Consider the following 14,069-nt stretch of genomic DNA (forward strand, 5'->3'; position numbering starts at 1 on the left):
TGGACGTCCTGAGATTGCCGCCACTCGACAGCAGCGACCGCGGCTCTGTCCTTATAACTGCTTTTTTTAGTTTGTTCTTGACAACACACCACAAAATAAAATGCAAAATATTCGTAGAGGGAGGAGTTTTGGTTGACTTTTGGTGTAGTGGCTGCTAGTTAGTTCTGTCTTGCTGCTGTTTGCTCGTACTGGCAGTTTCTGGTTCCCGCGGGGCCGTCCCGGTTTCAGAGTATGTCGCGGTGTATCCTCAACTGTGCATCTGTTTGTTTTTTTTTGACTGAATAAACGCCAACAATGGCAATCTGCTTCCTGGGAAAGCAAAGAATCCCTGCTTAAGTCTCCCCTCTCAGCAGCAGTTTGCTGCTGCTGCTACGAAGACGTACAGCACAGGGGAGGGGTTGGGCGTCATTTTTAGCCTGTCACTTCTTTGTGGCCGTTTTCTACACGACGTTGTCAATCAAAATGTCTAGGAGGAGACTTTCAGCCCCCATGGCGCTGGAGCCGTCCTCTGGCTGCTGGCACCCAGCTGGGGGGAATTCTCTGTGGTGGCGTCACTACGGCGCTTTATCAGATCGTCTGTACGGCTCACGCTGTATGCAGAGGACGGGAACACAAGGGGGAGTGGCCTGTTGCTCCCTGCACAACATGCAGGCCTCCCAGGCGTATTTCCACCTCCCGAGCTGCTGTAGAATCAGCAAAACTTCTGCCTCAGGTCCGGCTGCTGCTGCTGTTTCTGCTGCTGCTGCTGCTTCTTCTTCTGAGGGCATGAAGACAGCACCGTGTGGCTGCAGTCGCGTGGCTATCTTCGACCTGGACGGCACCCTCATCACCACCCGCAGCGGCAAGAAGTTTCCCGTTGATGCCAACGACTGGAAACTGCTATTTGAACACCAAATTCGCGCCCAGCTGCGTCGCCTGCACGATAGCGTTAGTTATTAAAGCCCAACAGAAACACGAATGCCAACAAGCACTATTACTCGCTCTTGCTGTGGAGGAAGTGTGACGTTGCTGCTGTTACCTCTTGCTAGCAGCAGCGCGTCTGCCTCTATGCCGCCACGCTTGCTCTCGCCTTTGTGCTTCAGGATTCTCCGAATCTGCGCTCTGACAAGCAACAGCTTGCCTGCTTGTTGCTGGGGTTTAGGGTTCATCGGGTTTATGGGTTTACTGCATTTTTGTGTGTGGTTGTTGCAGGGCTATTCAATCTTCATATTGTCGAATCAGTTGGGCGTTACCCTCGGCCATGTTTCTCTGGCGGAGATGACAGCGAAAGTTGACGCATTGCTGCGCCACCTGCAGGTGCCACTCACAGCCTGTCTTTGTTGCTGCGACGACATGTACAGGAAGCCGCGACCAGCATCTGCTGCTTTCATCTTCAAGGATTTGCTGCCGCTGCTGCAGCAGCACCAACAGCAGCACCACCACCAGCAGAAAGACGCAGAGGGGCCTGCCTCCTCAGGTAAGGGTGACGCTGCTGCTGCTTCCATGGCAGCTGGCCCCTCGTCGGGGTGTACATACCCTCGGGTTTTCTTCGTGGGCGACTCTGCGGGTCGGCCTGGCGACCACAGCGCGGCAGATTTGAAGTTTGCGTTGAACGTTGGGATGCATTTTTACACCCCAGAGGAATTCTTCTTAGGCAAAGCGACGCCGCATTTGCCGCTTTTGAAGCGCAGACTGCACGGGGCGACAGAGGGTAAGCGAGAAGAGGCGAAAACGGGGGAAACGGGGCAGCAGTTGTTGATTGCAACAGACAGAAAACGTAAAAACGTCAAAGAGAAAGCAGGCGAAGCCACAGCTATCGTCTTTGATCCAATTGAACTGCTGGGAAACAACACACAGACGGCAGACTTCATGCAGCAACGGCACGGCACTCCAGCCCCGGCGAAAGGAGAAGACGACACAGCAAGTGAGGGGGGAAAGCGCCATCAGCATCAGCAGCAGCAACAGCAACAGCAACAGAAACAGGAACAACAACAGCAGCAGCAGCAAGAGAGCCCGCAGGAGCTGGTCATCCTCATAGGGGCCCCGGGGAGCGGTAAGAGCACTCTGGTTGAACGCCTGTTCCCGCATCATGCGGTGGTGCGGCAGGACGACCTGAAGGTGAAGGCCAAGTGCGTGGAGGTCTGCGAACGGCTTCTTCGTGAGGGGAGAAGTGTTGTGATAGACAGACAAAACACCACCAAAGAAGACCGACAGATATTCATTGAGCTCGCTAAGCAACACGGGAAGAACTGCAAGGTACGGGGCATCGCCCTGCTGTGGCCCAAAGAGGTGTGCCTGCACTTAGGCCTTTTCAGAAGCCTAGCAGCAGCCATAAGGAACAACAACAGCAACGGCAGCAGCAGCACCAGCAGCAACAGCAGCAGCAACAAAAGCAGCAGTAGCAACAATAGCGGCAGCAGCAAGAGGAGAGCGGCAAGCGAGGCAAGCGCGTCGTCTGACTCGCGGTATCGTTCTGTCAAAGTCCCAAAAGTTGTAATAAATACTTTTTATGCAAATGTGGAACACCCGACAGAAGAAGAAGGATTCCATCACGTGGAAATACACAAAGATCTGAACACAGACTTTCAGCTGTATGATGACTTCCGTTCTGAAGAAGAAAAACACATTTTTGGCTCCTTTTTAGATTAAACTTTTTATATCAATTCATATCCCCCGTCCTGTTGGCTATTCAATAATTTTTTCCATATATATTTCAGTGTGCTTCACAGCAGGCAAACCACACTAACTCCGTCTTGCCAGTACTGTAGACGTCGCTTTGTTGGTTCCCGTTCGTGTTTTTTGTTTTGTATATTTCGTCTATTGCCTTTGTGTTTTCTTTCCTATGTGTTTTGAAACCCATAGTCTTCATTATGCGCTGTTAAAACTCGAAAACTCCCGAAGCGTACTGTCAGCTTCATGCTCGCCGGCAACCAACATGCATCGATGAAGACAACATGAAACAAACGTCACAGTTGTATACAACGGAAGCTACAAGCCACGTCTTTGTTCACTGCGTTCATCAGTTGGCAATCACAGTGGTGCCAGCGTAGTGTTAACCTTGGGCGCAACACCCCACGACGCTAGGCATCGGGGCTACACCACTGGCGGTGGCATTCGCATGTAGTGAGTTTCTTGAGTCGACCCTACAGCTGCTTTTGTTTTCTGCTACCTCTCAATTTTTGTGGGGAGGCCGCAGCAGTACTGAAGGGCACAGCTGAGGCCCCCGTGCCAGTGGGCGGGCCCGGCGCACTGTATGTAGGTCACCGACGGGTAAGAATGCTACTGCCAATCGCAACGAGCTGCACTAGTGAGTCGACGCTCTCAGAGGTGCTCAGGATACTTGTGAATAATAAATACATTTGCAGTACTGTCAACTGGGAGGGATAAAATTTTGACACCGGCACGCTGGCTGCCTGTTTCAGATCCACCTGACGGCCCTTCGACAACTGAAACTGCTGCCTGCTCCAATTCCCATAGCCACTAAAGTGAGGCATTTCACCTACACATATCTATCGCCTGTAGGATACGGGGTAAAGTAGTTCAGCAGAAAGTGCATATTCATCTCTCATAATGCTGAAAATGAAAACTACAGCTTAAAGCATTGAGATCACCCTACAAGTTGTTGTTTAGACGGTTCCCGTAGTAACTCGCTCCCAATTCTTATATAGTTGACTTTGATGAATATATTATTCTCCAAATATGCAACTGTGTATACGTGAATACGTCTAACTGGATCTGAACTTCGCGCCGGTACATTGTGGTCAGATACGACAGAAGTGCAGCTGCACATGACTAGCATGCGTCGGCATCGCTGCAAATTCATGTAGGCTAGCCACAGCTAGCTAAGTAAGATTCCAGTTAACGACCGACACACTGATAATATCCTACGACAGTCACTTGCTCCATACATTTTACGAATCATTTTATATGCAATTTCTACACGCAGCAGGGTGAGTGGTCAAAGGAGCGGTGAGTGCAACTGAAAACTACGGGGCGCAGACATCTGCAGACTCCATATCCATTAACTCGATAAATTGTGCTGTACAAGTCCGATGTACACCTCATAAGCACTGAATCAAATTTATTTACATGGTACACAACTGCGAACAATGAAGATGTACCGTTGTAGAAAACGTGAAAGCACACACACTCAAGCCAACACGCCTGCCTTTCAGGAGCACTGCGGCCACATTGCCGGGGTTCAAAGATGTTTAAAAACTGAACTGGAGTAATAAAATTCCTAGTTCATTCATTCAACCAACTCGCTGCTGCCGATGTCGACCACGCAGTTCCCGCCTCCTTTCCGAGAGGAAAGCGGCAGTTCCATTGGCTACAGTGGCCTTGAACGACAGTCGTTGGGCCTCATATTCAGTAAAAGGAGAGGAACAGGGGAAATAAGTGTACAAGCAAACAGTAAAGTGTAGAAGATCTGTAATTTAACTAGAAAAGGGTGCAGCGGCATGGTTGTGGCCCCGCGAAAGCCACAAGCCATTCGTCCAGTTAGCCCATGTGAGTGAGGGGGCTGCGAGTGAAGAGTTCTCATTCTAGCGAGTTTTTGCCTCATCTTAGAGAGGCGTTTCATAACAATTATAATCAACTTCGTGACTTGCTGATTACAGTTAGCTGCGGGCTGTGCTCGTTCGCGCCTTGACGCCCCCCTCGAGGCGAGTGAATGATGCATGAAGAACAGGTGAGGTTGAGGATCCCTGTTCAGCCAGCCTTCTAACCCCCCTTCTGCTCCTCTTTGACCTTATTGATGAATTTTTTGCTTTATTTAGCGCCCGCGAAAGCAGTATGTAAGCTGGGGGCTTCCAGGCGACTCAAGAACTGGCAGCGGTCCGGTCTACGACCGTTTGCCTGTGTTTGCGCTGCTGTTGGCGTTGGTGTTGGTGATGGGTAGACGGATGTTGGGGAGAATTCTATTAGATATCCTTCTTTAAAGATGCCCTTCTGGCGAAGACGAGGCCAGGCGAAGGCCAACCAAAATGCAGCTCACGACTCCACAACAGCAGCCAGCAACACTAACAACCCCCCAATAACGAAGGAAGACCGCCGTCTGAGTAGTTTGGTTGGCGAACACAAGGATCAGAAGGAGGAACATTTGGGCGATGCTGGCGATGGCGCTAAACAGGTCGTCTTGGTGCCTGCAGCTGCCCATGGAGCCTCTCCGACTACCACCATGGAGGCGCGGCCTTCGCTTTTGAGGCGAACAATTTCGAGCATCTCGACGAAAGTCTTTGCAAAGATGAGATCAGATAGCAGCAAAGTCGCAGGACAGCAGACAAACCCAGATGGGCAGGCGGGCATTGCGAAGACAACAAGCGGGGGTAAACATCCAAATGAAACACCGGCTTCGGCTGAGACGGATCATGTACATAGGAGAGGTTTCCACGGGTTCCGCAGTCGCTTTCACACGACCCATCACGCGCCTGCAGCTCAAGCAGCCCCTGCCCAGTACGGCGCTGCTGACCACGGACTGCACCTGCCGCTGCATCTGCGTCATATTCATTTTCCCCACCTTCTGCACCACACCGCGCAGCATAGCGGCACTTCGAATGGAGAGCGGGAGACGGACGTCATGATGGTGCTTCAGGCGGCCGCGAGTCGGGCAACAAAAATCGTCGAACGCGCAAGAGGAGAGCGCGAAGTCCTGATGGAAAGAGCTCGTGAAGAGGCCGAACAGGAAATCAAAGAGCTCAGGTGCAGCTCCTATTCTTTCAAGCAGCTTATCATTCATTGTGCATACGCACGTTCTGTTGTTTTTCCCCCATGAACATGACACACCAGTGCTCTTGAACATTTTGCCTATGCTTCCGTCAGACATGCTCTCAGCCCTGCGGCATGTGCATTTGCAGACGTCAGCTCGAAGAACAAGCCCTGAAAGATCAGGAAAAAGATAACGGAGAAGACGCCCTCCGCGCGGCACTTGCGGAAGAGGACGCCCGGATGCGCCATATACTTGAGCAAGCTCCTGAGCATATGGAAGCTTCTGTATCCCTATGCGTGGGTGCGTTTCTGACGTGTATTCATGGCAGAGAAATCTGCGTAGTTCGTGCGCTGTCGTAGACGAGGCATGTACTAGGAGCGTCGAGTTCTCGTGGACTGCGCTTGCCCTTGTACAACTCGGCGCGGAAGATTAGATTTGGCAGAACGAGCAATCATTCGTTCAGATGTCTCTGAACTTGTTTATTATGTGCAGCCCACGTTCTCAACGTCGACACATCCCTAGCTCCAGACCGCCGGGGAGCGCTGCGCAATTTGTAAGTCAACCGCTGCACACGTATGCACGTCGAGTCCGCAGTTGTTGAAAGGCGTCTAGGAAATATCAGTTTAGGTGTGGGTCGACTTTCTTTGCATTTCAGGAGCAAGAATCCTCCAAGTTTCCTTCGGAAGAGCAACGCTAAGAGCTACCCGTCAGAGCGTAGAGTGCAAGCAGACCGCATCACGAAGGGCAAACGGAACATGCATGTTTGGGACTTTTCTTGGAATGCCGATGGTCCCGACTATCAACTCGTTGACAACACCTCGCCAGAGCAAGAAGATCTGTATGCTACAATACTGGGCGACCGGACACTGAAGGAAGGCGAAGAAGTTCAGATTGATTTCGACGAATTGGAGGCGCCTGCCCCCCTTGGGCGTTTTTCATCGGCCATGCAAAGTATTCATACCACATGCGGTTGCCTTCTTGGATAGGCACTTGTCACATAAACATCACTTAATCTCCCAAAGAATCCCTAACGAGTGAAAACGTTTGCTCTGATCAGACCCTATGGGCTTCTTGCAACACAGCAGTAATATCCAACAGCTGGCGTTCGTGCCATCTGGAGACTATGTTTAAACGTGTTTTTGCGAACATCGTGGTTTTTGCTGCATTTCGGTTTCCTTTTTGTGGAAACGCAGAGGAAGGATGATGCGCTGAAGCATTCTTTTGTAACATCAGATTATTAGTTCCGTTGAGGCCGGTGCAGGTGTTGTGGGATTTGCTTAGTCACCTCAAGATGCCAAGCTTGCTGTGGTCTTTGCAAACGTCCTGCTCCGAATTAGGACCGCAGTGAAGTTCGGGAGAAGATGGCGAGTGTGTTGCTTCTCAAGTAGGGATGGAGTTTGCTCGTGTCTGCTCTGGAGGCAGGCACTTGCGACGCGGAAGGATTCGGCCGCACGTGTGTGTTCCGCAACGCATCGCTCAAAAAGTTTAGGAAGACATGCTGTCAAATGCATGTTTCTTTCAAAACGCTTGGGATAACTTGTCTATTTTGCTCGCTTGTGCCGCAACGCAGCAGAAGGTTTCCCGCCAGATTTCTGCTGCTGCGGGAGACTTTTATAGCAGCCTGTCGTGGCTCTGTAGTTTCAAGGTACTCTTCAAAAGTGCAAGCATATTACCAGTTTTGGAAATATCAAGCATTTCAAAAGAGGCGTCTGTCACTCGTTTTGCATGGAAAGCGGTTAGTACTAGTAGAAAGTAGGCTGCGCACTGGCCGTTCACATTCGGCAGTTTTCGTTCTTCAGATGTGTAGGCTAGTGGCCAAAGCCTTTCGGTATCAGCGTGTTCAAATACGTGAGCAGAGCTAGTCGTTCTATAAACAGTTTAGAGCCATTTTTCGCTGTGTGGAAGGGTCGGCTACGAATGCGCTGGTCACAAATTTCGAGAGGAAACGGCGGAGAGAACAACAGCATGCTTGTAGCACAAATGTTGTGCCGGAATACGGTGAATGTATTCCTTCAAAATATTGCATCAAGGAAAGCTTCAGAATTCGTAGACACAAAAAAAGTGAGCAGCGGAGAAATGAGCTTTTTACGTTTGGTGTACAGACACCTGGACCTTGCAGTACATCAGCTTCACTACGCCTTGCCACATTTGGCTAAGTTCAGCGCGACTTCGTCCTTCACTTTTTGCACGGTTCCTTTATCGCGCGTTACTGTTCGGATTTGATATTGGATCCTTTACAAGATTTCCGAAGATGAGGGACCCATCTGGAGCGAAGGCTAAAGTCGAAACCTTTAAATGTAAGGTGCTTTGTCCTTTTGAGTTTTAACGAAACTGATTCATCATTTCCTTCACTTGCAGATGCGGTAAGATTGTCACCAACCCACGGACTGGTCGTTCTCAGAGGACACTCGTCCCTGTTGCCATTGGACGATTTGCAATAAATTTTCTGAACCTGTATAACCTGACAGGCGACAATATTGACCGCCGTGTCCGGGGCAACAGCCCTAGCCTTCGCCGCAGTGGTCGCCACAAACTTCATGAAGCCTTGTGACGTCCCACTAAGTAAGTCCAGAATAAGTTGGCCTGCATTACACAAACATATCTGAATTCGCGTAACTCAGATCTTTGGCTTGTCGGGGCCATCATGCTCGTAAGCTATTCAAGTTCTTACTGTACAAAGCACCAGTGAAGAACACTAGCACAGAGCTTACCAGCGACATACGCGGCCGACAGAATGAAGAAACAACATGGCTTCTCAGCAACTGTAGGTCGATTATCAGTCCCTTCAGTAGCAAATGCATACTCCATTCCCGTATTTTCAGTTGTGGTTTGAAATAGCCCTCTTGGCCCTCTCTTTTATATGGATGGCTGCCGGAACCGTAATGGTGAGTCTACCTTAACATTTATTTACGCGCCTGCTCCATTCATCGACGGCACGACAGATAAACATGTCTACAACTTGCGAAGTAACCGCCCCGGTACCCTGGTGGACAACGTTTATCACGGTAGGTGCCAAGACGCGAGCTTCACTGGATTTAACAGCCGTCCTCTAACACGAGATTTCAGGTCTCTCTGTTCTGGTGTGGTTCGATTGGAGGCGTATTCTTCCTCCTGTCGATCGTTCTCATACCCATGTTCCTGGCTGGAGGAAGAACCCCCCAGATCCTGTGATCGACAAATTGAGGAACTACTTCCTGGGACTTGAGCACAGTTAATGCTGCTGCTTGAGGCCACTCTTGACGTACTATTCCGCTACTTCGATGTGTCGTTGTGTACCGTGTTGTCAGTTGACGAAGCTACTGTGCTAGCATTCGCCGCGACAAAAAAAGGACTCCGAACGATTTCCTTTCACAGTGCACCGGTGCACTTGTGTGTCCGTGAATAATGCGAACCTTCTTGAACATTAATTACTGAACATGCGCCTACGTTCGCGCAACACAATGCTTAGATTCAGCAGCAAAATTTCCCTCGGGTATCACAAAATCTACAAGTTGCCCTGAGCATCCAGTCACACGCACTGTATAAAGCCACATTGAGAGGCGGAGCATAAATCTGGCAGGATTACAATGATGCTAGTACTAAGTAGTTGGCAGATTTGAGAAGTTACCGTTGTGAAAAACGCATCGTCGAGGGGAGAAGAGTAATAGCGCTTTCGAATCGTAGATTACGGCTCCTCTGCACCGCCGCACTGCTGCCTCAGCCGCCTCAAAAGATGCGAAGCGCAAAACGAACAAGCCATCGTTGTTCAGGACCAAGCGGTTCATCAAAAACCTGCATCGCAACAGAACGCACGCGGAAGACATGAAGATTGTCATGCAGGCAGGCACGCAGTAGAAGTAGGTACCAGAGAAACGTTAGCGAAGACCAGTGGTGTTAAGCGGCAAGCGCACTTCTTCACAACGTGGCGGCCTATGTCAAACTTTTTTCCAGGAACATTGGGCACTCTGCCTGTGTTCTGGTGGTATCGCATCTCCTCCTGAACAGTCAAAACAGGTGCAAAAGAAACAAACGCAGAAATGTTGCGTAGACATCCAATCATGCAACCGCCCTAAGTGGGCCATTGGACATGACAGTCCATATGGAAGTTGTTCGAAGTTAAGGGACGGTAAGCTTACATCTGTCTGCAGCCCAACGATGCTTGGAATGAAGATGCTTTCGTCAGCTATGGCCGAAACAACGTCGCGTGATTCGCAGTAGCCGTTGCAGCCAGTGGCACTTGCCGATTTTTCCAGTAGTCCCTGCTCGCAACTCTCCACTACTTGGCTCCTGGTCGTATTTAGAGACACTTCGCTGATATCGTTCCCCAAAGTGTCCTTCCACGCTAACGAACTGCTTGTCTCTGCGTTTCTGCTCGGCCGCAACCTATCTTTCCCTTGCTTGGTACGCTCCGTCGGTGAGCCGTGGTCAACAGCCTCTGCGTTGGGCATCTTTTTGTGTAATGGCAACAAAAAGAATGGCTCCGCTGCGTCTGAGCGAGCTTCGACAAGCAGCTGTTCATACCCGAACAACTTTGGGTTCGTCATGCGGATGCGGCACACCCCAGGATAATGAGAAGTGGCTTCTTCATCGTGGACCAGCGCAAAGGATAGTATGCGGGCAATTTCTGCGGCAGCAAATCAACCACAGCGCAACAACTGCCGATCGCAGGAACTTGAACTGTGCTATTGTGCTAGTTCGTATTTGATCAGGTCCATTGAATGCCAAGTGATAGTGCAATGTATTCTCCTACCATCAGGGGTAAGGATAAAGGGCAGGTTTGTTGCAATCAGCGTTGTCTTGACTGCAGCATCTTCAGGGTATACCAGTCGGTCGATGCATGGTACCCCGAACGTGCGAAGGTAAGTGCTGCATGCATTCTGTTTCTCTTGGGTTGAGCTGAACTCTGCAGACAGTGGAAAGAAGCGGTCAGGAACATGGACGTTTTAGAACGACAACCGATGCGTAAACTATTTCATATATGCGGAAGCCCCTATCCTGCGGACTAGATGAACACTGCTAATAGCGCATGCCAAGATAATCTTACCAGCGAGAGCGAAAATTGGGGAAAACCGTTTCTCTAGTTTGTCGCTAATGGCTTGTTCGCCTTTGGCCTGGAGTGTATTCTGAGCAGAAGCAATCAGTCACACAGACGTGCGACTTTCAGTGCGTTGCCGCTGTATATCTTGAGGGCAATCTGACGGGCCAGAGCGAAGAGAGCTCTTAGACTCACATCCTCCGTTTGATCGAGAGTTCGCAAGCGGTCGTCGAATATTTCCAGCTCCTGGATCTTCCCACAGCCCGAAAATGCCTGCAGCGCAGATGTCAGTGGAGGCCCTGGCTTTATCGTGTATTCGGCTAAGTGCTCTGCTGCAGAGCGACAGATGGGGAGAGAAGAAGCTCTCGCCAGACCTTGCAAAGAATGTCTGTCAGGATATGCTTGGGTGCGTGGGGGAGGTTTGAGAGGAAGACCAGATTCTTAGATCGGCTGCCTGGCTCTGGAAGCGATGGGTCTTGCCAGTCTACGACGAATTCCCCAATTCTTTTCTGCGTTATCATTTCACAACACAACCAACAAGCAGCTCGCTCGGGTTTTTGCTGCGCCCTGCATTACTAAGTGCCTGCGTCTGTCTCTCCTTAAATTCACGTCAATTAAATTGCTGCAATTCATTTGTCGTACTAAATGCGTTCAAACAAATTCGTGTTAATTAGCTGTTTCATGTAATTTGTTGTACTCAACTTGTGTATGAGGAGGCGATCTGTCTGTGTGTGCGTGTGTGTGTGTGTGTGTGTGTGTGTGTGTGTGTGTGTGTGTGTGTGTGTGTATGTATGATTTGCTGTGTATTTGTTTTTCTTTTTCTTGCCTCTGTCAAGCGCGTTGGCGTTGGCGGCCTCGTGGCGATTTCCCTGTGGGGGTTTAGGATGTCGTCAGGCGGTGGGTCTGCAGATCCGAGTTTGTTTGTACAGCCGTCAGCATCAGTGAGCGCGGCGCTTCGCTGCGACGCTTTGCTTCGATGCTGAGAACGCAGCAGCTCCGCCCCCACTGTGTAGTCCCCCATAATAGACTGCGGCATCCCATCACCGACTTCGTCTTGCTGCAGGCCACACACAACACGCATGTTGCATGCTTGCATGCACGCATGCATGTATGCATGCATGTATGCATGCATGTGTGCATGCATGTATACAGCATGCATACAGCATACAGCATGCAGCATGAAGCGTGAAACCATCAGGTTGCCATCCATACGCGGTGCATAAACAGTGTTTCAGTTGATACAATAGAACAAGCATCTATCACTCTCTATTCTGCACGATGCATGCATGCAGCACGCGGCTAGGACAAGAATAGTTTGCCTATGCAAGAAAAGATGCTGTATGTGATGTCATATGAATTCTCTCTCTAAGCTGTTGTTTATACCGTCGCCAGGCGTTCTGTTGTGGCCTTCGAGAGACGCAAGAAATGGTGGGGGTCGACGACATCTAAACTCGCCGCTAGGAGTTTCGTCAGCTCGCAGCGGTGCTCCGCTGCATGCAGAAACAAATAAATAAAAAAAAGGAAATGTAAAAAGATAAAATTAGGGTGACAGCATCAGCATTGCCATACAAAGACATATAATAACAACAATACGCAGAAGAAGTATAATATCCATATATAGTAACAACAGAGTATTATAATTGCGCTTTCTTGTTACTATATCTAGTATTATAATTGTGCTAAGAGATATTCATAATACAAACACACAGCAACCCTAAACCAGAATAATAATAATACTAAGAGATAATAGTGTAATACGGCACAGTAGCATCCATAGCAACAGCAGCAGCAGCAACAACAGCAACAACAAAAACAACAAAAAGAATAATAATAATAATTGTGATAATAATACTTACTGGGTACAATTTTCCCGATATCTCTGATGACAGCGAGCTTGTTCTGCTGCCTGGGTTTTAGTTTCAGGTTTCTGTAGACCTTGAGGCGGATGGCGACGCGCTCAAGCTGGCGTTCAGTGAGCAGCTCTGCACATTTGCGAACGAAATTTGAGTAACTGAAGCCACAAGTAGCTGAATCTGGTTCTGGCTTCTTTAGTTTCTGCTTTTTTCTCTTTTTACTGTCCTGCTCGGTCTCGTATGGTGGTGGCTTGGCAGTCGTGGCGGCTCCGTGAGGCTCATGAGCAGCCGTTGGCTCCGCCTGTATCTTCGCAGGCGAGGAATTCAACTCAGCTGCTGAATGCAGCAGCAAACGCCCAGCAGGAGAAGAAGGGGTTTCCCCCTCTCCTCGTGGCGCAGCGGTTTGAACGAACGGCCACAGACGCGCTCGTAGATTCCCTCGGTATTCTCCGTATAAAGGTGTATGCTGGAGCCCACAGAAACATACAGATCTACGTCTTACTATGCAAGAACGCCAATCTGCCACCAGACGAGGATTCTGCTGCTGAGGCCCCAGGTGAAAACCGGATGTAAGCAGCACCCGCGCGGGTCCATCGCCGACTGCGGGGCTTAATGAAGAAAACTTTTGCAGCATCTTGAACGCCTTGCATGCAAAAAACAATAAACACAAAAATAAATACAAAAAAAGTCAAAGAGAAAACGGCGAGGCCGCCCCACGACGACGTCGACTCGACACCACCGATGCTTCCCTAGCCAATGGGGCCCCCAAACAGGGCCCCCAGCGAAAACTTCTTGCCGTTTATGGTGTATTTCTTTATTTTCACGCTAAGTGGCAAACTAATACTCAAAATTTATTCAAAAAAAGAGAAAGTTTGCACTAAGGAATGCCGAAGGCACCGCCGCTGTGCGAATGCCCATGAAGACACCACCAGGCCATGCGTGAGCCGACGACTCGGCGATCATAAGAAACCCCCAAATTAAAAGAAAATAAACTCGAAATATAAATTTAATTTTATTTTTAAAACTATATTTGAATATTTGCTCGCATTTACACCCTCAGATACCGCTTCACCTTGAGATGGCGCCGCGAACTCTCGTTAGCTTTCTTCTTTTCCTCTCTGGCAATTCACAGCGTACGCAGTTGCTGGTTATTCTTCTTAGTTTCTGTAGAACGTGATGATAAAAATATGTAAATATATATAAATATATATATATGTATATATACATATATATATATATATATATATATATATATATATATATATATATATATATATATAAATTTAGAGGAGAAAGGGGAGATGAAAATGTGGGATCTTTGGCTTAAATGCTGTTCATTTGTTTATAACAAATGCCGTATATCTCTCGCAGTGAAAAAATTTGTTTTTAGAGGATGCAGATAATACATATTCTATTTATGTGGTTTCTTTCCCCCAGCTGTGTTGCCCCGGCCTCGCGTCTCCTCTGTATATATATATATATATATATATATATATATATATATATATAGCTGCAG

At 49.0% G+C, this 14,069-nt stretch overlaps 3 protein-coding genes across 3 annotated transcripts; 2 read left to right on the forward strand and 1 right to left on the reverse strand.

The window, feature by feature from the left end:
- Window positions 1-645: 645 nt before the first annotated feature.
- Window positions 646-2,628, forward strand: EMH_0095570 (polynucleotide kinase-3'-phosphatase, putative; the record flags this gene model as incomplete). The annotated part of the gene is made up of 2 exons (XM_013495000.1): window positions 646-927; window positions 1,192-2,628. The coding sequence occupies 2 exons, from the start codon at window positions 646-648 to the stop codon at window positions 2,626-2,628; spliced, it is 1,719 nt and encodes a 572-aa protein (XP_013350454.1).
- Window positions 2,629-4,921: 2,293 nt separating this feature from the next.
- On the forward strand, window positions 4,922-6,672 carry EMH_0095680 (vacuolar (H+)-ATPase G subunit domain-containing protein, putative; the record flags this gene model as incomplete). Its single annotated transcript, XM_013495001.1, has 4 exons — window positions 4,922-5,679; window positions 5,835-5,986; window positions 6,179-6,239; window positions 6,342-6,672. The coding sequence occupies 4 exons, from the start codon at window positions 4,922-4,924 to the stop codon at window positions 6,670-6,672; spliced, it is 1,302 nt and encodes a 433-aa protein (XP_013350455.1).
- A 2,498-nt stretch (window positions 6,673-9,170) lies between these two features.
- EMH_0095790 (uncharacterized protein) lies at window positions 9,171-13,203 on the reverse strand (the record flags this gene model as incomplete). The annotated part of the gene is made up of 11 exons (XM_013495002.1): window positions 9,171-9,182; window positions 9,376-9,457; window positions 9,577-9,662; window positions 9,802-10,289; window positions 10,416-10,568; window positions 10,710-10,788; window positions 10,896-11,032; window positions 11,628-11,757; window positions 12,084-12,190; window positions 12,557-12,682; window positions 13,056-13,203. The coding sequence occupies 11 exons, from the start codon at window positions 13,201-13,203 to the stop codon at window positions 9,171-9,173; spliced, it is 1,548 nt and encodes a 515-aa protein (XP_013350456.1).
- Between the last annotated feature and the right edge of the window lie 866 nt (window positions 13,204-14,069).

The sequence above is a fragment of the Eimeria mitis genome, genomic scaffold, assembly GCF_000499745.2.
Source record: "Eimeria mitis Houghton genomic scaffold, Emh_scaff138, whole genome shotgun sequence".
NCBI classification, from domain to species: Eukaryota; Apicomplexa; class Conoidasida; order Eucoccidiorida; family Eimeriidae; genus Eimeria; species Eimeria mitis.